General features: G+C 48.3%; 1 protein-coding gene across 3 annotated transcripts in view; it reads left to right on the top strand.

Annotated features, from left to right (window-relative positions):
- Positions 1–18,565, top strand: part of Csad (cysteine sulfinic acid decarboxylase) — a 21,473-nt gene extending 2,908 nt beyond the window's left edge. For 2 of the 3 annotated variants that reach the window (XM_041645950.1, XM_041645949.1), the window contains exons 2-15: positions 6,565–6,701; positions 6,898–7,024; positions 7,113–7,203; positions 7,514–7,620; positions 7,941–8,056; positions 8,547–8,626; positions 8,918–8,972; positions 15,579–15,695; positions 15,772–15,836; positions 16,060–16,141; positions 16,505–16,704; positions 16,791–16,842; positions 16,969–17,058; positions 17,732–18,565. In XM_041645950.1, the coding sequence (XP_041501884.1) occupies positions 6,576–6,701; positions 6,898–7,024; positions 7,113–7,203; positions 7,514–7,620; positions 7,941–8,056; positions 8,547–8,626; positions 8,918–8,972; positions 15,579–15,695; positions 15,772–15,836; positions 16,060–16,141; positions 16,505–16,704; positions 16,791–16,842; positions 16,969–17,058; positions 17,732–17,905 (1,482 nt within the window). In that variant the 5' untranslated portion in view covers positions 6,565–6,575 and the 3' untranslated portion in view covers positions 17,906–18,565. Of the gene's footprint in view, positions 1–6,235; positions 6,372–6,564; positions 6,702–6,897; positions 7,025–7,112; positions 7,204–7,513; positions 7,621–7,940; positions 8,057–8,546; positions 8,627–8,917; positions 8,973–15,578; positions 15,696–15,771; positions 15,837–16,059; positions 16,142–16,504; positions 16,705–16,790; positions 16,843–16,968; positions 17,059–17,731 lie in introns of those variants that run through there. The other variant, XM_041645951.1, reaches the window with a different exon arrangement.
- The last annotated feature ends 3,186 nt before the right edge of the window (positions 18,566–21,751 follow it).

The following is a 21,751-nucleotide window of genomic DNA, read 5'->3' on the forward strand; positions in this document are numbered from 1 at the left end:
GTGCCATTTCAAAGGCCCCAGTTTGTTAACTTTCTAACAATACGCCTAGTTAAAAGAACTTCTGGAGGTAGCTAGTTGTCCGGGTCTCTTTGCCGTCAGGCAGGACTCCTCTGGTGCAGCATCCCTAACTCAGCCTTTCTGTTTCACTGTATCACTTCCCCAAATAGTGCTGCCATGAGTCCCGAGTGCGTCCCCACCTCATTACCTGAAGGCCAGCACGTGCGATGGGCTCCTTTGCTGGCTGCTAGCTGGAACCCACAGGATAAGCACAGTCCCTGGGGCAGTGCCAACCAAGCAGAAGTAGACAGTCAGTGTTTGCTGAACAAGCTAAACCATTCTCTTGAGAGCCAGTACGGTTGCATAATAGACACAAGCTGTCTAGTTCCCTTTGCCGCCCCTTAGACCTTTGATGATAGTGAATAAAGAAGTTGGGAAATAGTCGCAAGCCTTTAATTCCAGCACTCCTGAGGCAGAGGCAGGTGATTTCTGTGAGTTCAAGGCCAGCCTGCTCTACAAGAGCTAGTTCCAGGGCAGCTAGGGCTGTTACACAGAGAACTTTGTCTTGAAAAACCAAAAAAAAAAAGAAGTTGGGAAATAGAATGATGTTCAAGGGACGTTCTTTATACTTGGGAAAATTTTGGAGGTTTTTCTTTTTTTGTGTGGTGATGGGAATGGAACTGAGGGCCTATCACAGAACTACTCCTACAGCCCCTCCTTAAGCATTTTATTATCATTATCATTTTTTTTGAGACAGTGTCTCTCACTGTGAACTCACAGAGATCTGTAAAGGTGTGCACTACCACACTCAGCCCCTTCTCAATCTTTTCTTGTTTTAAAGTAACTTTTATTTTAATGGTGTAACTAAGGTGAGATTGTTGTATATTTAATTTGGAGGCACTGTTGTGGTGCTTGGCTTTGTCAACCTGACATAACCTAGATACCGGACTCTCCTCAGGAACTGTAGAAATCACGTTGACCTTTGGCCACATCTGTGGGGTGTAAACCTTGATTGTTAATTGATACAGGAAGACCAAGTCTTCCCTGATTTGGGGACCCTGGACTGTTAAGACATAGGTGAGGGCTAGTTGAGTACTAAGCATGCAGGTCGAGGGGTACATTCATTTCTGTCTGCTGTTTCCTGCATGTGTATATATGCACCACACGCATGCAGTGCCTGAGGAGGCCAGAAGAGGGCATTGGGTCTCCTGAGACTGTAATTACTGTTAACTTGGGTGCTAGGAATTAAACCCTACGTGTTCTATCCCCAGCACTGCACGTGAAGCAAAGCAAAGTGAGCACAGGACTATGCACCTACGCTCACACTGCTGAGGCAGGAGGATTGCTTCAACTCAAGAGTGCTGGGTCAGACAGAGCAGTACAGCAGAACTCTGATTCCTAAGGCAAACAGTGCAATTTTGAAGTGTGTTACTGCTTCATAGAAACTGACTGATCCACTTATATAAAACTATATTGAGATGTCTGTTTATTGTGGGGGAGGTGTGCTGGGAGTCACAGTAGGAAGTCACTGTAGCACTGAGCTACACGCCTAATTTTCAAAAGTGGTGGTCTACAGGGCAAGTTCCAGGACAGCTAGAGCTGTTAAACAGAGAAACCCTGTCTCAAAAAAAAAAAAAAAAAAAAGGTGTGTGTCATTCTGTTTTGCTGAAGCTAAGGGTCTGGACATTTACTAAGACATTTTAAAAATATGATTCTTAATTCTATTTGTTTGCTTAGCGAGCTGCCTGTGTGCATGCACTTGTATCTTTTGCAGCAGAGAACAGCAGCTGCAAACCCATTCTTCCACCATTTGCATTCCTGGGATCAAATTCAGGCCCTAAGGGTGGGTGACAAGCACCTTTAGCCATCTTACTACCCCTCTAAGGCATTTTTTAAAATTATGTTTACCTGTTTTGTGTGTATGTGCATGTGTGTGCATATGCATTCACGTGCACATGTATGCAGAGGTTGAAGGACAACTTCTCTACGAGAGTTAGTTCTCCACATCTTTCATGTGGGGTCCACGGTCCAATCCAGGTGCTTAGTGGGAAGCACCTCTCACTTACCGAGCCATTTTGCCGGTCCAATATTTTCTACATTGGTACAAGGTTTATGAATGTTGACCTGGTCAGACATGCAGGTGGTTGTCTCTGCAAAGGTGGAAAACTGGTGTCCTCGTCCACTATTGGTAGAACTGTGAAGGGCACCTATTTTGGAAAACAATTTGGCAATTCCTCAAGAGGTTAAACATAGTTAGCGTGTGACTCAGCAGTTTTCCCAGCAGGTATATCCTCAGGGGAATTGAAGACACATGTCTGCACAAGAACTTGTACACAAATGTTCATAGCTGCGTTATTCATCATAGCCAATGCCACAAGTGACTGAAACAGTTAGGAACTTATAAATGGCCAAATGAAGTACATAATGTTCCTATAGAGTATGAACCAGTCATAAAAAGGAGTGAAGTACTGGCTCATGCTGCAGTCTTTAGAACAGTGTGCTTCTTTCCCCAAGGAAGCCAGTCACAAACCCCACATAGTGTCTGCTGCTTTTTCAGCGGCCTGCACAGCCGGCAAATCTGTAGAAATGGAAAGTGGATTTGTGGGTGCCAGAGGTTTGGGCGGGAGAAACCAGTGACTACTGATGAGTTTTAGGTAGTGGCAGTGCTTGCTCAAGTTTGTGGCTCTACTAAAACCCCTGGATAAAGGGATGAGTTCTGCGGTGTGTAAAATTTATCTCCTAAAGCTGTTATGTTAACAGTGAGGAAGCGCTGTACGTACTAATATGATACGTACCCATATTTTGTTTGTGGAAAGAAAGCAGTATGTAGAAGAATGGTTATGTTCCTGTTGTGTAAAGAGGGAGAAAATGTATTGACATTTGTTAGTATTTGCAGTGAAAACTATGAAGCCCGGTTCCCTTTTTAAAATGTGGTTCATGGGCCTCCCTGAACCAGTGTGAAGGTCAGCATAGTGCATCTTAAGTACGGAATGTCGTGAAGTAAGATCTGTTTTTGGTTTGTTTTTGTAGTGCTGGGGATGGAACCCAGGGTTTTCTATGTAGTAGGCAGGCTCTGATCTCTAGCCCAGTTTGCCCATTTAGTCTCTTGACCTTTGTTCTCCATGTTTGCCGCTGTTGGGGTGGGGGAGGTAGCAGAGTGGCTCTGAGGGACTGACCCTCCATCTCATATCCTGGCTAGTATTCCCGGTTCCCCAGACCCAGAGAGTGCTGGCCTGAGGCCCTGTGAAGACTGACAGTGGATTGAACAGTTGCACTCAGGAAGGTGGCTCTGTTCCAGATCCACGTGCCCCTCAGTTTTGCTGCTCTCCCCACCATCCTCTGAGCCTTGCAAAGACTCAGCTCCCTGAGATGATCTCACTCGGCTCTAGCTGGGTCTTCCCCTAGCGTGGATCTCTAGGATGGACACATCCAGGAGGTCTCTCTCATATTCACTTTCATTCAGGTTTCTCCCTCTTCCACATTCGTCATGGGTTATAACTTTTCTGGCCACCCAAGTACAAACTCCACAGTCACCTTTGATTCTTCCATTTCCTTCAACAGTGCCTTTGTCAGAATCAGTGTAACCCAGAGAATGACCAAAGCTGGTGTGGCTTCTCCTTGTCTATCAACTCTGCATCTCGCTGCTGGAGACTGGCCTCTTGAGCATCAGTTTTTCCCTCCCTCCCTCCCTCCCTCCCTCTCTCCGTCTCTTCCTCTCTTGCATGTTCTTTGAGACAGAGTTTACAGAGTTTCTCTGTGTAACAGCTCTGGCTATCCTGGAACTTGATCTATAGAGTGGGCTGGCCTCTGCTTCCCAAGTGCTGGGATTAAAGGCATAGGCCACCACCACCCAGCCTTTTCTCCCTTCCTTCTGTCCTTTTTTCTTTCTTTCTTTTCTTCTCTCTCTCTTTCCTTTATTTCTTCTCCTCTCCCCCCCCTAAGATAGGAGCTTTCTATGTAGTTTTTTTTTAATTTTTTCTTTTATTGATATTTATTGAGTTCTACATTTTTCTCTGCTCCCCTCCCTGTCTCTCCCCTCCTCTCTTCAGTGCTCCCCCACAGTCCCCATGCTTCCAATTTACTCAGGAGATCTTGTCTTTTTCTACTTTCTACTTCCCATGTAGATTAGATCTATGTAAGTCTCTCTTAGTGTCCGCATTGTTGTCTAAATTCTCTGGGATTGTGGTTTGTAGGCTGGCTTTCTTTGCTTTATGTTTAAAAACCACCTATGAGTAAGTACATGTGATCACTCAAAATGATGTTTTCTAGCTCCATCCATTTTCCTGCAGAATTCAAGCTGTCATTATTTTTCCCTGCTGTGTAGTTCTACGTAGTTCTGACTGGCCTCCAACTCATAGTGATCCTCTTGCCTCAACTTCCTAAGCACTGAGACTGTAGTAGTGGGCCCACACACATCCAGCTAAAAGCATCAATTTTTAAAAAATGTTTTTTGTTTGTTCAGTTTATTGTGTTTTTAGAGACAGGGTTTTTCTGTGTAGACCTGGGTGTCCTGGAGCTTGTACTGTAGACCAGGCTGGCCTCGAACTCCCGGAGATGGCCCCTGCCTCTGCCTCCCGAGTGCTGGGATTGAAGGTGAGCACCACCACCGCCCGGCTCATCTTTCTCATTCCCATTCTAATTCTTGTTTTGTTTTTGTCTTTACTGGTCAGTGTCTTTGTGTGTAGTGCTAACTGGCCTGGAACTTGCCATGACACTCCTGTGTCTGCTTCTTGCTGTGGTTGCAGGCTTGAAGCAGCAAACTAGCTGTCAGCATCAACTTAATTATATGACTTGCTGCAGACTCCTTTAGTGACTTCATTTTCTGCAGCGTAAAATTAGATTCTTAGGTCAGGTTGATGCTTAAGGCTTGCCATAACCCACTCAACTTTGCCCCTGCATCCCAGCTGGCCAGTTCCTGCCGGAGTCGGAAGCAGCTTGCTTACTCCATGTCAGCTCATGGCCTTCTTCCTTCTGTTTCAGGGCTCCTCGCCTGCCATTTACCTGCTCGGTCAGGATCAGATCCCAGGCCATTGTTGCTGCATGTGTGTCAGTGTCCGCCAGCAGGGCAGGGCTGTCTCAGTCCTAGCATGGACGCTTGTGTGGCACAGTTCCTCTGGAAGACTTCAGAAGTCAGGGCAGGGGAGGCTTGGCAGCACAGGCCTGTTAATTGCAGTCCTTGGGAGCTAAAGCAGGAGGATTTGGTTTTAAGGCAAGCCTGAGCTATGTCTAAGTCTCCGTCTGCAGAAGGGATGTGGATGCTAGGGTATGGATGTAGCTCGGTTGTTACAGTGCTTGCTTAGAGTGTACAGAGCCTGGGTCTGACTTCCAGGATGACATAAACTGCCTGTAGTGGCTCATCCCTATAATCCTAGCCCTTGAAAGGTAGATGCAGGACGATGAGGAGTTCACAATCATTGTTGGCCACATATCCAGTTGGAGATCAGCCTGAGATACAAACAACCTTAAAAAGAAGAAGAAAAGCCGGGTGGTGGTGGCACACGCCTTTAATCCCAGCACTCGGGAGGCAGAGGCAGGCAGATCTCTGTGAGTTCGAGGCCAGCCTGGTCTATAAGAGCTAGTTCCAGGACAGGCTCCAAAGCTACAGAGAAACCCTGTCTCAAAAAAAAAAAAAATATTACATATACAGTGTTCTGTCTGCATGTATGCCTGCAGGCCAGAAGAGAGCACCAGATCTCATTACAGATGGCTGTGAGCCACCATGTGGTTGCTGGGAATTGAACTCAGGTCCTGTGTAAAAGATCAGCCAGTGTTCTTAATCTCTGAGCCATCTCTGCAGCCCAAAACTAGGATTGCAGTCTCAGCGGTAGGATGGCTTGACTTGCACATCTCAGGCCCTTCCTGGGCCCTCTGCCCTTGCCTTCCTCCAGTCTTTCCCCACTTCATGGGCACTCATGATGCCCTCTCTGAGGGGATGTGCCACCTGCTTTTGCCTTTCTTGTCATGGCCCCACCCTTCCTCTGTCAGCTAATTATTATTATTATTTTTTTTGGGGGGGGGTTTCAAGACGGTTTCTCCGTAGCTTTTGGTTCCTGTCCTGGAACTAGCTCTTGTAGACCAGGCTGGCCTCGAACTCACAGAGATCCGTCCGCCTTTGCCTCCTGAGTGCTGGGATTAAAGGCGTGCGCCACCACCACCCGGCTATCAGCTAATGATTACCCAGGGAGCTCAGCCTAGCCAGCTGTCCCTGTCCCAAATCTGTAAAAGTTCTCTTTTGGGCAAGGGTCATGAGAGTTATGCCCAGCCATGTGACTGCTGGCTTTACCCTACTCCTCTGCTGTCTTGATCCTATTATTCAGAAAAGTTCATTGTGTACCTTGTCGCCAGCTCGTCTGAACTTAGGTCTGAGCAGAGAGGTAAGTGCTGTGTCCTTGGCGTGGGTTGCCTTTCCCTTCCTTCTTGTCGACACTGGCTTTCTCTCTGGATGCTGCCTCCTCCCCGCATCTGCACTTAGCATGGACCTCGGGCCCCTTACCAAGTAGGAGGTCTTGCTTGTTGGGTCCCGGTGGGGCACAGGCTAAATGAGGCATGGTTCCACCCTGCTTGCAGATCTCATCCTGATGGCTGCCTCCCAACCACGTACTGCTCTGAATGGGGATCCCATGGCTGTGGAGGCCTTGCTCCGGGACGTGTTTGGGATTATTGTAGATGAGGCCATTCGGAAAGGGACCAGTGCCTCAGAGAAGGTGGGCCCTTTCTCCTTCCTCCTCCTGCCCGTGGTCTTGTAGACTTGACTCCAGTGAGTTTACCCATGTCCCTCATGAGTCTCAAGAGCTGCACTCTGGGTTTTTGGTCCTTCATTCCCCCTTGCTTGTGTATGCTTGGGAAAGAGCATTCTTGATCTGTCTTAACTGTCATGGCTGCATCTCGGCCTCCTGTTAGGTCTGCGAATGGAAGGAGCCTGAGGAGCTCAGGCAGCTGCTGGATTTGGAGCTGCAGAGCCAGGGCGAGTCTCAGGAACAGATTCTGGAACGCTGCCGGACTGTGATTCACTACAGTGTCAAGACTGGTGTGCCTGGGAACCTGGCGGGAGGGCTTGCTGGCCCCAGGAGTACCCAGGTCCACCCTGAGACCCCTGCCTGCTCCCCGTCCTCCAGGTCACCCCCGGTTCTTCAACCAGCTCTTCTCAGGTTTAGATCCTCATGCTCTGGCTGGGCGCATCATCACGGAGAGCCTCAACACCAGCCCGTGAGCCATCTAGGGCCCTCATGTCTACAGAGAACTTGGGTTTGCTGGGGAAGTCATCTGGGTAGGACAGGACCGTGGTTTCTGCCCCTTGCCCCTGTTTTTTACAAATGCCTCCTGAGAGAATGTTTTCCCTCCTGTCTGTCCTTTGGCCTTCTGTCCTCCAGCCTCTTTGTGCCTCCTACCCCACTGTTTTCTCATGTGAGCTCTGGTTCTTTGACATCCACCGACTTCTCTCTTGGGATCCTTCACCCCCTCTGACTCAGCTGGGCAGTACTCCTACCTGGCCCTTTTCACTGATGTTCCCTGGCAGGTACACGTATGAGATTGCCCCTGTGTTTGTACTTATGGAAGAGGAGGTGCTGAAGAAACTCCGTGCCTTGGTGGGCTGGAACTCCGGGGACGGGGTCTTCTGCCCTGGTATGTGAGAAGAGGGCCGTCCTTGGGTCTTTGTAAAAGCCCTGCCTCCTGTACTTTCTCTTATTCTGTGCAACTAGTGCGGAGGACAGTGGCTGTTTCCTTTCGGGTCCCACTGGGCTAGACCACGAGAGGCTTCCCGTCATGGGGAAGTGACTCTAGTGGGCAGCTCAGGGGGTATAGAGGGTCTCTTGATCCCAGAGCTGGTCTGGCCCCTGTGCTATTTGTGAATCCTAGGAATTCCTGGCTTGGGAGCTAATGTGAGGCATTCTGTTTGACCAGCATTACCACTCACTTTTGCTACCATTCTCTCCCTGGGACAGGGGGCTCCATCTCGAACATGTATGCCTTGAATCTGGCCCGCTATCAGCGCTACCCAGACTGCAAGCAGAGAGGGCTTCGGGCACTGCCACCCTTGGCCCTCTTCACATCAAAGGAGGTAGGGAAGAGTCACAGGCCTGGCCCTGACTCCTGAGTCTAATCTTCTGCCAGCTCAGCTAGAGACCCCACAAATCTTCCTGGCTTCCCCTGCCTCCAGTGGGTGAGGCCAGATATTCTTGCTTTCCTGGAGGTGGGGTGAGACAAGTGCTGTAGGCGCAGGTTCCACCTCTGAGGTAGTTCACGCTCCAGCGGCACTGACATCACCTGGGAGGCTCTAGAAATGCTGTCGCAGACCCACCAGCTCCGAGCCTGTATTTAACTCAGATCCAAGATACTCCTGCACATGAACACTTGAAGGCCCTGGCCACAGGGTCCCATCAGTCCTGGCCACAGGGTCCCATCAGTCCTGGCCACGGGGTCCCATCAGTCCTGGCCACAGAGTCCCATCAGTCCTGGCCACAGGGTCCCATCAGTTGCCCTCCCCAGCCATAGTGCCTTCTGGGCCGCGGCTCAGGCCACGCTAACTTGCCCTCTGCGTTCCTCCACAGTGTCACTACTCCGTCAGTAAGGGAGCCGCTTTTCTCGGACTTGGCACTGACAGTGTCCGAGTGGTCAAGGCTGATGAGAGGTGAAGGTCCTTCTGCCGACATGGCCCTGACCCAGCTTGGCACAGCTTGGCACCTACTTGCCAGATTGCTCTGGCCTCAGGCCCTGTCCCTGGTGTACCTCTCCCGCCTACTCTTCTTTCAGAATTGCTGCTCCTGCTTCTCAGTGCCCACTAGCATCCTCCCCAGTGCTCTGAGGTCTCAGTCTGTACCATGACCTCTGTATTGCTCCTCTCCTTACCCAGCTGTGTTATGTGAGCACTCCTGGTCTGGAGCACGTGCACTGGCTTCACTCACTCAGTTTTCCTTTTCAGAGGGAAAATGGACCCTGAGGACCTGGAGAGGCAGATCAGTCTGGCTGAGGCTGAGGTGAGTGAGGTCACTGGGTAGTGGGGCAGGGACCCTCTGTCCCCTCAGGAAAGATGGTTCAAGTTCTTCCTGCTTGAGATGCTCCTCACGCCTCTCCTTTAGTGTCGGGGACTCTACAGACACTTGTAGGTGGGTTAGGTTCTGAATTTCCAAGGAGTCCCAAGCAACCCTGTGGGGATGGTGGTAGGTGCATGAATAGTGTGGAAGGTTTCTGTGGACCGAGAGTCACACAGAGGGACACTGGGGAGGATATGCAGGCTTTGGTGAGCATTGCTGCCATGGGGGAGAAGGTACGGCATGTTTGATACCCTGCCCAGTTTTTAAGTACATCTGTCGCAGATTCAGAGGTCCTCTGCTCAGAGAATTGTTAATTAGTACAAGTTCATAGAATTCTGTGCACGAGGACATTTATTGGAACAAAGTATGAACTGAAAACAATGCCCTAATGCCTGTTGCTAGGTAATATAAACGCTGACAGGTCTGTGTGAAATGACAGAAGGCTGCTCTAAGGATGGATGCGTTCGTGTGCAGAGTGCTTAGACTAACGCTGGACGCAGATACACGTCCAGACGTCAGCTGTGTCTGCTGCCGCGCTTGTTTTTAGGGGCCGGTTCTTGCTGTGCAGCATGCATTGGCTTTGAACTCAGTGTGTAGCTCATGTTGGCCTCAAACTTGATCTTCCTGCCTTAGCTTACTTGGTGCTGTGATTACAGATGTGGGCTGTGATCGCAGTGTGTGACAAAACTATTGTTGTCTTCATCAACATCGCCACCACCACTAGGGTACAGTGTAGCCAAATGTAACAATAAGATATGAATGTACATATGATAACATGAAATACCTCCATATACATGAAATATGTATTTCATGTCACTGTATAGAATGAACACCCTATTTTGCTATTTAGAATAATTGTGTTTACATATTTTAAAAACTATTTTATTATGCTTTTATGTGTATGGGTGTTTTGCCTGCATGTATACCTGTGATCCATTTGAGTTCCTATATCTGCAGAGGCCAGAAGAAGGCATTAGATCCCCTGGAACTGGAATTACCTGAACCCTGAACCAGGGTCCTCTAGAAGAGCACTCTTGACCACTGAAAACAATCTCTCCAGCTCCAATATTTTTATAGTTAAAGGATGTGTTTGTGTGTTAGCATGTTACACTTGTGGAGTCCAAAGGCATCAGATAGCCCTGGAGTTGAAGTTACAGGCAGGTGGGAGCTACCTGAAGTGAGTGCTGCTCATTAAACTCAGTCCTCCAAAAAGCAGCACCTCCAACCTATGTCCTCTTCATCGTTAGTATTAATAATTGTTATTTTATTATTATTATTATTATTATTTTGTTTTGTTTTGTTTTTTTCGAGACAGGGTTTCTCTGTGGCTTTGGAGCCTGTCCTGGAACTAGCTCTTATAGACCAGGCTGGTCTCGAACTCACAGAGATCCGCCTGCCTCTGCCTCCCGAGTGCTGGGATTAAAGGCGTGCGCCACCATCGCCCGGCTTGTTATTTTATTATTATATAGTAAGCAGCATGCTGATTCTGGTTTATGTTCTTCATTGGAGTGTGGTCCCAAGTGCCACACCCGTAAAGAAAACTGACCCTCCTCTCAGAAGTCAGCAACTATTGATGTTCCCAGCTGGGGATAGAGAGTCCTAACCTGCTTTCTGTTGTCCTCCAGCAGAGGCTAGGCCACCAGAGCTGCAGCCTGAGGAAATAAATTCTGTTCCCACAGGCATCGACTCTTTCAAAGCTGCTCAGAGAATTTATCTATATCTCTGTCCTGCTAAAGAACTCATGATTCAAAGGTTGAGGTAGAATCCTGCTTCCCAGAGAGGCTGAAGAGCAAGCAGCTGACCTAGCTCACCTCCTCACATCTCCCAAGAAGTCTTTGTGCTTTTTCTTGTCCCTCCTTATAAACCCTTCTCCACCTGGCTCTTCCTTACCACTTCCTGTCAGTTGCTGACACAGCCTCGGGACTGCAGGTGAACTTTATCTTTCCATAATTAAGTAAATGTTCCAGAGCATAGACAGAAGTAACACACCTTAAAATAATATTCTACAGCAGTTTACTCTTTCATTTATTTTGTTCTTTGTTTCTTTTTTTTTTAAGATTTATTTATTTATTATGTATACATCATCCCTTCTATGTATGCTTGCATGCCAGAAGAGGGCACCAGATCTCATTATAGATGGCTGTGAGCCACCATGTGGTTGCTGGGAATTGAACTCAGGACCTCTGGAAGAGCAATCAGTGCTCTTAACCCCTGAGCCATCTCTCCAGCCCTGTTTTTTGTTTCTTGAGACAGGGTTTCTCTTAGAATTCACTTTGTAGACCAGGCTGGCCTCAAACTCAAAGAGATCTGCCCGCCTCTGCCTCCCTCCGGATTAAAGATGTGCAACGCCACCGCCTGGCCCCAATCTGTTTTCCAAAGTAACTTTACCATCTTAAAATTCCAGCAGTGGGGGCTGGAGAGATGGCTCAGTGGTTAAGAGCATTGCCTGCTCTTCCAAAGGTCCTGAGTTCAATTCCCAGCAACCACATGGTGGCTCACAACCATCTGTAAAGAGGTCTGGAGCCCTCTTCTGGCCTTCAGGCATATACACAGACAGAATATTGTATACACAATAAATAAATAAATAAATATTTAAAAAAAAAATCCAGCAGTATATGTTCTTCTAATTTCTCTTCATGCTTGCCAATTCTTACCAATTCATCACGTGGTGTTGGGAACTGACCCTGGGAACTCTGCAAGAGCAATGAGCTCCCTTCACCACTGAGCCGGCACTCCAGCCTGCTCATTTTATTTTGCTAGATCATTTTTATTAGTGTAGGGAAGACTGACACTCATAGATCCCTGTAAGACAACTGAGTGTTTGCTGTGCTGGGAGGTAGATAGGAGCATTGGTCAAATCAAGTCAGGAGCTGGGAGAGACACTGGAGACTCTGGGGAGACGATGGAATGCATTAGGGTGGGTCTTAAGGCCAGACAATGGCTGGCCCTGGAGCTGAAGAGCTGAGACAACCTACTTCCCTTGCTCCCCACACAGCCCTCCCCATCCAGGAGGACTTGCGAGGGGCAGGTGCTGCCTTCGACTCCACTCTCTCAATCGTCCCGTCCAAGGGGACCTATGGAAGTGAGCACGTCTGGTTGTTTGTTGTTCTTGTTGTTGTTTGTTTTTTGTTTTTGAGACAGGGTTTCTCCAGTAACAGACTTGGAGATCTGCCTGCCTCTGCCTCACTGCCCAACACAGATCTGTTTTTATTTTGTTTTATGACAGTGGCCGGGGGCATTACTACATTCATTGAGAACAGTCCAGAGTACTGTGGCTTGGATATGGTTTGAGTGTGTCTGAAAGTTTGTGTGTTAAAACTTAATTTCTGGAGCCAGGCAATGGTAGTGCACACCTTTAATCCCAGCATTCAGTACACAGAGGCAGGTGGATCTCTGTGAGTTCGGGGCCAACCTGGTCTACAGAGTGAGTTCCAAGACACCAGGGCTACACAGAGAAACCCTATCTCAAAAACAAAAGCAAAAAACCTTCTGTCGAATGTATTTGTCATTTGATTATCCCTTCATCCAGCAATAAACAGTGGCTGCTTCTACTCTCTACTCTCTAGCTATTGGGAAGGATGCTGTTTGGACAGCTACCTCTTTAAGACCCTGTGATTAATCCACTTTAGTACAGGGAAGTATCTGAGGCTGCGTAATTTAATAAGAAAAGAGGTTTGTTTTGGCTCACAGCTCAGGTTCAAGGTTCAAGGCTTAAATCTGGTGTTGGCCTTCTTGCTGGCAAGCACCAAGTCAGTGCAGAACTTCACACAGCAAGAGACACAGCCAGGTGTTGGTGTCTCCTTTGGTCTCCCCTTCTTCCTCAAGCACTAGTGGTTGACCATAAGGGCCACCTGATGACCCTAAGTAGCCCAGTGTTCCCCCAGCATCACAGTTGGATTGCGTGTCTACTCATAGTTGACAGTGTCACATTAAAGCCGTGCCGAGACCAGAGCTTTCCACCTGCAGCGGGGAGGGTTCCACTGCTGGAAATTCCATTTTAATTTTTTTTTAATCAAAGTCCTATTATATAGCCCAACTTGACTTCAAACTTGGAGTTATTCTCCTACCTCAGCCTCTTGATTGCCACAGCCTGCATATCGGGGTCAGGGGACAACTTTTTAGAGTCAGTTCCCTCCTCCCACCATGTGGGGCTCAGGAGTCAAACACAAATTGTCAGACATGATGGCAAACACAGTTACTCCTCGCCATTTTGCTGCTTATACTACCCCTGCCTTGGTATCTTGTGCTTTGGATATCATAGCTAACCTAATCAAAGAGCACAAAATTTCTTTTTATAAGTGTTTTATACTTTTAATTATTCAAAATTTTTAAAGATTCATTTCTGTTTTTACTTCTGTGTATGTATGTTTGTGTGTAGGTGTGCATGTGTGTGCAGTGCCCTTGGAGACCAGCAGAGGGTGCTGGGTTAGACTCAGGTCTGCTGGAAGCAGTGGATGTTCATAACTACTGAGCCTTTTGCCCTGTTTCTTATAATTTACATTATTTTTGCTGTTTTGTTTTTAGTTTTTGATAACAGGGTCTAAGTGTGTAGCCCTCAATGGCCTGGAACCCACACCACGCTGGCTTTAAACTCAAAGATACCCACCTGCCTCTGCCTCTCAAGTCCTGAGGTTTAAGGCATGACCACACACAGCATAAGTTAGGTCTGTTCATTTAGACAGAGTCCTGTGTAGCTCAGGCTGGCGTTGAACTCCAGATTCTCCTGCCCCTGAATCCCAAGTGCAAGGATCACTAAGTGTGGAGCCCCACCTGGCAGGTCTCTCACTTTCTGTATCTTTGGTTTTGTGTGATGTGTTCAGTACTGGCGACTGAACCCAGAACACTGAGCGTTCCAAGCGAGTGTTCTGTCACCGAACATCTCCAGAGCTCTCTTCTGGGGTTAATTAATTAATTGATTGATGGATGTTTTTTAAGACAGGGTTTTTCCTTGTAGCCCTGGCTGGTTTTGAATGTGACAGTCTTCAGCTGCTTGAATGACTTCGATTATAAGCTAGCACCACCAGGCCTGGCTACAGGAAATTATTTTCTTATTTTCTTTTGTTTTTGACACAGGGTCTCACTATGTAGCTCTGGCTGTCCTAAGTTCTCCATGTTGACTAGGCTAGCCTCAAACTCACAGAGATCCGCCTGCCTCTGCTTCCCAAGTGCTGGGATTAAAGGTCATGCCTGTCTCTTAGTTTTATTTTTGTGTTCATGTTCCATTGTGTACACACAAAGTGAGCTAATGTGTTTTGTTGTTGTTGTTTGCTTCTTGTAAGTTTGGTTCTGGAGATTCTGCTTAGGGCCTCAGGCATCCTAGATAAAGTGTTCTTGCCCTGAGCTGTCTCCATCTCCAGCTCAAGATGGTTTTATGTATTCTGATTTTAGGGAGAAAATATTTGTGAACTGGTACTTATTTTTTGTTTTTAATTTAAATTTAATTTTTATACATATGTGTGATTTGCCTGTATGTATATCTGTGTGCTATGTGTGTGCCTGGTACCCAGGGAGGCCAGAAGAGGGTGTTGTTGGATCTCTTGAGACTGGAGTTACAGGCATTTGTGAGCTGTCAGTGTGGGAGCTTGAACCTGGGTCCTCTGGAAGATCTGCTGGTGGGTGCTGTGCTCTTAACTGCTGAGCCATCTCTCTGACCCAGTAGTGTTTAGTTTTTAAATATTTGATAGAATTCATTAGTGAAGCCATCTGTGTTTGGGCTTTTCTTTGTGGTAGTTTAAATTTGTTTTGTTTGCTTATCTGATGTCAGTATGAACTTTTATAGTATGGAACTTTCAATAGTATTTGGCTCTTAAGTAAGACATCACATGTTATGTTTGTATGTGCATGTGTTTGTGTGCATGTGCTTTGGTGTGCGTGTGCTATGGTGTGCACGTGCGTAGTATATGTGTGCAACAGTGTGCATGTGCTGTGGTGTGCGTGTGCAGCAGGATGCATGATGGCAGTGTGCATGTGCCGTGGTGTGTGTGTGGTGCTGCAAGTGTGTGGTGGCATGCATGTGCCATGGTGTATGTGTGAGGTGGTGTGAGTGTGCGGTGATGTGCGTGTGTGGCAGTGTGCATGGGCGGTGTGCGTGTGTGGCGGTGTGCATGTATGGTGGTGTGCACTGGTGTACATGTGAAACCCTAGCACCAGCTTCTGATGTTGCTCCTCAGGAGCCTTCCATCTTGCTTTTTGAGATGGTCTTTTACTGCCTGATGCTTACCAGCTAAGCTAGGCTGGCTGGCTCAGGGTCTACGTATCTGTCTTCCTAGAGCTGGGTTTGCAGGCTCATGCCACCATGCCTAGAGGTGGGTGTGTGTTTTGTTTTTTCATATAGGTTCTGGGGATCAACCTGAGGTCCACATATTGAGTCACTGTACTGACTGAGCTGTCTCCCCAGCCTAGCACTAAAACTAAAAGAGAACCTAGGAAGACCTAGGTTCTGCTCATCTGCATTGTTGGGGACAAGGGTGCAGAGAGCGTAGGGCCATCTCCAGAGTCTGAACAGCTTGAGCTCTACAGCTTTTTTTCTCCTCTACCTTTTGGCGACAGGGCTCTGTGCCATTTCTGGTCAGTGCCACCTCTGGTACCACCGTGCTGGGGGCCTTTGACCCCCTGGGTGCCATTGCTGATCTTTGCCAGCGTCACGGATTGTGGTTCCATGTGGACGTGAGTGAGACTTGGGTCGAGGGGGTAGGGTGGGCTCCACTGAGGACAAGACCCATGCTGTTCTCCTGCTTCACAGGCTGCCTGGGGTGGGAGCGTCCTGCTGTCTCGGACACACAGGCATCTCCTGGATGGGATCCAGAGGTGCACACAGCCTCCTTCCCGAATCCCTCCCTTCAAATCTGGGGTCCTCACCATAGTCACAAACTGTGGAGCCTGGGGAGGGAGTGGTGAGATGGGACTAGAGAGAAGATTGACTGAAGGCAAGAGGGAGGCAGGCATGCAGGAGAAGGGTATGCCCTTTACTGGATGTCTGGAAGGGGAGGGAGGAAGAAGCACTGACAAAGTTTTGCTCTGTCTCACTCAGGGCTGACTCTGTGGCTTGGAACCCTCACAAGCTTCTCGGCGCAGGGCTGCAGTGTTCTGCTCTTCTGCTCCGGGACACCTCGGTGGGTCTGCCCTCATCCCGGACCCCAGCCTCCTGTCCTCTGTCCTGCCACAGAGGAACCCAGGCCTGAATGTGCTCCCTTTACCCTCCCACCTGAAACCAAGTTTCTGTGACTAGCTCCCATGAGCCCAGTGGCCTGTTCTTGTGTGCCAGAAAGGGTTTCTAGCTTGTCGTGTGGTCAGAGGGATCCTGGACAGAATTTGGGAAGAGTTTTGGTGTTAGGAGCGACCCAGAGAGAGGTCAGGGTTGACTGGCAGTTGCCCTCAATGCTGCCCAGCTCCAGGGAGAGGAAGACGCCCCACCCCACCCCACCCCCGTGTGCAGCGCTGTAGGAAGGCCCGCTCTGACAGCTCTCTCCCCACAGAACCTGCTCAGGCGTTGCCACGGGTCCCAGGCCAGCTACCTCTTCCAGCAGGACAAGTTCTATGATGTGGCTCTGGACACTGGAGACAAGGTGGTGCAGTGTGGCCGCCATGTGGACTGTTTGAAGCTGTGGCTCATGTGGAAGGCGCAAGGGGAGCGAGGGCTGGAGCAGCGCATCGACCAGGCCTTTGCGCTCAGCCGGTAGGTGCGGGAGGACCCCAGATCTCGTCCTCTTCCAGGTGTTTCCCTGCCTCTGCCATGTGTGCTTTTTCACCCCTTATCCCCAGGTACCTGGTGGAGGAGATAAAAAAGCGGGAAGGATTTGAGTTGGTCATGGAGGTAGGACTCTTGGATCCTTTGAGTGCCCTGCTCCCATCCCATACATGAAGCCTCATAAAGGTCCAGGACGGAGACGGGGAAACAGCCCCATTCCTCAGCTCATCCCTTCCTCATCCCTCCTTGCAGCCTGAGTTTGTCAATGTGTGCTTCTGGTTTGTGCCTCCCAGCCTGCGGGGGCAGAAGGAGAGTCCAGATTACACTGAAAGGCTGTCTCAGGTAGGCTTCGCCCTCTGCTGGCTCTGCCTGGTATAGCATGCTCCAGCCTCACTCTTGAGATGGCAAGTGCAGAAGAGCACCCCCCTTGTCTTCTTCTTTCGTGGGGTTCAGAAAGGGAGAAAGATATGTTTCTGGAAAGTGAGGAGACAGCAGAATGTTACCAGAGGGACTCACCAGTGTGTGGCAGGAGTAGGTTTGCCACTGTGCTGGGGACGGAACCCAGAAGGATTGTCCCAGATGTGCCTGTATCCTTAAGAATAGATTAGTGCTGGACGCCTTAGTACCCTGGAGAGGCAGCAGAGCCGTGGCCTCCTGGGCTGTTACTGCAGAAGAGGACTGTTTATCCTTGTGTTCAGTAAATGAAGTGTTTTTGTAAGTTACCACTAGATCACACGGCACAGGTGATCTTCGTCAGGCACTAAGGAAGAGGTATTGAGGATGAGCACTTGAGATCCAGGAGGAGCAGCGCTGGTTGGGAGATGTTCCCGGCTCCAGTTTTCTTGGAGAGAGGAGAGGGTGGGAGAAAGCAGAAAACAGGGATGGTTGCATGTGGTGGAAAGGGTGTGAGCAGAGAGCCCACTACAGACGGTGCAGCATGTAGGGACACGGCTTCTGGACGCAGCTGGTCCAGGCAGCTGCAGCAGCCGCTTCAGGGCTCCCCCATTGCCCACAGGTGGCACCTGTGCTCAAGGAGCGCATGGTGAAGAAGGGCTCCATGATGATTGGCTACCAGCCCCATGGGACCCGGGCCAACTTCTTCCGAATGGTGGTGGCCAACCCCACACTGACCCGGGCCGATATAGACTTCCTTCTGTGCGAGCTGGAGCGTCTGGGCCAGGACCTGTGAGCTGCTCCCTCTCTCCGCCTCACCCCCTCACCCGATCTCTGGTGGCCTCCTGGGTTCTCAAAAGGAAGCTTTGTAGGAAACAGTGGTCTTGACTGTGTGCTTCCCCCACACTAACCCTTCTAGTGAAGCCTTTGCCACTAGCAGGGAGTTTAAATACACCGCAGTATGTTTTTATGAAATACGTGTGGTGGCAGATGCTTTTAATCCCAGCAGAGACAGAGACAGAGGCAGTGACAGGAGGATCTCTGTGAGGTCAAGGCCACCCTGCTCTACAGAGTTCCAAGACAGCCAGGGATGCACAGAGAAAGCCTTGTCTCAAGCAAACAAACGAAATATTCTTTCATTAAAATTATGTTTACAAAGAATTTTTTTTCGTCACACATCTGCCTTTATTGTAAACAGCAGTTGAGAATTTTTATTAATATGAGGGAAATGGTATATTGAAAAGCTAGATACGAATTTATATAATCGTGATTTCTGAGTTTTGCTGAAAGCACACGTGTACAGGAAAAGGCTGATGAGTGGCACTGTGAAGGCGAATGGCTTCCCTACGGTGGGATAGTGGGCAGTTTCCAGTCAAACCTCTTAGACCTTGGGTGCTTCCTCGTTTTATTATGCAACAGATTACATACTTTTGAAACAGAACAATAAAAATGAAGCTTCAATTGTATTTTGGTATGTTTTATTTATATTTATTTTTATTTTATGTTCATTGGTGTTTTACCTGCATGCATGTCTGCATGAAGGTGTCAGATCCCCTGGAATCTGGGAGCGACCATGTGGGTGCTGGGAATTGAACCTGGGTTCTTTGGAATAGCACCTGGTTGCTGAGCCATCTCTCTAGTCCCACTACTTACCATTCTTAGAAAAATTCTCACAAAGCTGGGTGGTAGTGGCGCACACCTTTAATCTCAGCACTTGGGAGGCAGAGGCAGGCAGATCTCCATGAGTTTGAAGCCAGCCTGGTCTACAAGAGCAAGTTCCCAGGACAGGCACCAAAGCTACACAGAGAAACCCTGTATTGAAAACAAACAAGGAAGCAAAAAATCCTCACAAAAAACAAACTAGGGCTAAGGATGTAGCCTGATGGGTAGAGTGTTTGGCCAGCAACAATGCTGGCTTGGTTTTGAGCTCAGGACTACATTCAAATCCAGCACTCACCTGTAATCCCAGAACTATGGGAATGAAGCAGACAGCAAGAGTCCTCTGCTGTATATCAGTTTTAAGGCTAGACTCTATACAGAAAGATTCCGTCTTGAAAAAATAGAAGAACAAAAGACCCTTCGTAATTTAGCCCTTTGTATTGTTTGGGATTGCTGCTGTTCTGCACAAAGACTTCAAGGTGGAGGTGTAGAGAGCAGTAGAGAGGGAGCTGCTGTTCTGGGGGCTCCCGACTCGGGCTTCTGCTGTGCTCAGATCCATGCTCCCAACAGTTTGATCTTGCAGTGTCCCGAGAATACCCGGCTATTAGGGTTCTCCAATGTCATATCCATGTAGAAAGAGGGTCCCGCCTCTCCTGCCAAGTGCAGTTCATACCTCTGTCCTCAGATCCTAGCCCAGCTGGTAGGGCATGCTGCATTCTCCCGTGGTCCTCTGAGCTACCCTCATGTCTCAGGGCAACAGAGACTGTGATAGAGCTGACTGGGCCTCTGAGCTGAGCTAGAACATGATGACAGATCTCTCTAAACTGGAATTTTCTGCGGGATTTAGCCTGGTGGCCCAAATTTGACAATACTCCTAGAGTATGTTTTTCACACATCTTCTGCTACCAACAAAACTGGACAACACATTAAGTTATTTTGTGTATTTGTTTAAAAATATTTTAGGGCAGCTCTGGCTGTGTAGACCAGGCTGCCTCAGACTCAGAGTGGTCTTCCTGCCTCTGCCACCCGAGTGCTGGATTACAGGCTGCACACCGTCATTTACAGCTTGTTTTCAGCGTTTTCTTACAATAATATCCGTTATAGTCAGCTGCTGGGCTGTGGAGATAAAGATAAGGCCAAGCCCAGTGACCTGAGCTCAAGTCTTAGCGACTCCATGGCCGAAGGGAAGAACTGACTCCTGCCAGTTGTTCACTGGCCTTACTTGGATCTCATGGCATGATGTTCACATGTACACACACACACACGCATGCACACACGTATGTACTCGCGCACACACGATAAATGTAATTTAAAACTCTGTGTGTGTGCATGTGTACATGAATACACATAATTTTTCTTTCTGGAAACCAGGCATGATGGCTTATACTTCTACCAAGCACACAGGAGGCAGAGGCAGGGGGATCTCTGAGTTCAAGGCCAGCCTGGCCTACATAGTGAGTTCCACTTCAGTCAGGGCTACATAGTGAGATCCTTTCTCAAAAGAAAAAAAATTCCACTTAGTTAATTGATAAAGGCTATTGAGATGATTTCGTCTTTATTAACTGGTAGTTTTTGTTTTTTCAAGAAATGTATGGATACTGGACATCATTGCACATACTTTAAATTCCAACACTCAGGAGGCAGAGGGAGGTGTATCTCTATGGATTCTTGGCTAGCCTGGTCTACATGGCTAGCTAGTTCTAAGCCAGCCAAGGCCAAATAGTGAGACCCTGGCTCAAAAAAATAAATTTGTCAGGCCAGTCAGATGGCTCAGCTGCAAAGGCGTTTGCTGCCGCATCTGATGACCCGCGCTCAGTCCCCGGGATGCACAGGTGGGGGATGGGCCCCATTCCCACAAGGTGTCCTTTGATGTGCACTTATCCACACCCCCACACATACACAAAATAGACAATATTATGAAAAGGTAAAAAGAAATCTGGCTTCCTCAACTAGACTGGGACTTTCCAGCATAGACTTGTTTCTTTACCGCCTTCAGCGTCTGTAGGGTCTGCAGTTTCTCGTTACCTTCATTCCTGACAGTTCTTGTGGACAGGCTGTTTTCTCTCTTTTTCCTGTCATTGTTATTAGAGGTTTAGTGTTGCCGTGGTTAATTTCCGTGGCAGCTTGCTTGGGCTAAGGGATGTCTAGATGGCTGGTACAATACTATTTCTGAGGGAGTTTCTAAAGAGTTAGCACTTGAATCGGGAAACTCTCCGGTGTGGGTGAGCATCACCCAGTCCTTGATCTGGAGCATCTTCTTCTCCTGACTCCTGCTCGGAGGCCTTTGACCTCAGGCTGCGCGACACACCACCTGTTCCCATGCCCTTGAACCTAGACTGGCCTTCCTGATCTTTTAAGTCACAGGTCAGGTATTACAGAATTCTTGGCCTTTGTACTTGTCAGCCAGTTCCTGTAAGTTCCTCCTACAGCTGGACAGTGTCTTTCATGCACTCTGATCAATGCAGTTTTCCAAAAAACAGCCTTGTTTTCACCGTGTCTCTTTATTGCTTTGTGTTCATTGACTTATTTATTTATTTATTTTATTTTGTTTACAGTGTTCTGTCTGCATAATACCTCCAGGCCAGAAGAGGGCACCAGATTTCATTACAGATGGTTGTGAGCCATCATGTGGTTGCTGGAAATTGAACTCAGGACCTCTGGAAGAACAATCAGTGCTCTTAACCTCTGAGCCATCTCTCTAGCCCCCAACTTATTTATTTTATTATGCCAGAAGAGGGCATCAGATCCCACTATAGATGGTTGTGAGCACCATGTGGTTGCTGAGAATGGTCCTCAGGACCACTGAGCCATTTCTCCAGTCCCTTGTTTATTGTGACTTCTAATATCACACTTACTTTGAAAGTCTGTGTTACCTTAAGATTGGAAACAAGGCCGGGTGGTGGTGGTACACGCCTTTTATCCCAGCACTTGAGAGGCAGATGGATCTCTGAGTTCTTAGGCCAGCCTGGTCTATAAGAGCTGG

This window comes from Microtus oregoni, unplaced genomic scaffold (assembly GCF_018167655.1).
Source record: "Microtus oregoni isolate MIOR12 unplaced genomic scaffold, Mior012 000118F_ref0000498, whole genome shotgun sequence".
NCBI classification, from domain to species: domain Eukaryota; kingdom Metazoa; phylum Chordata; class Mammalia; order Rodentia; family Cricetidae; genus Microtus; species Microtus oregoni.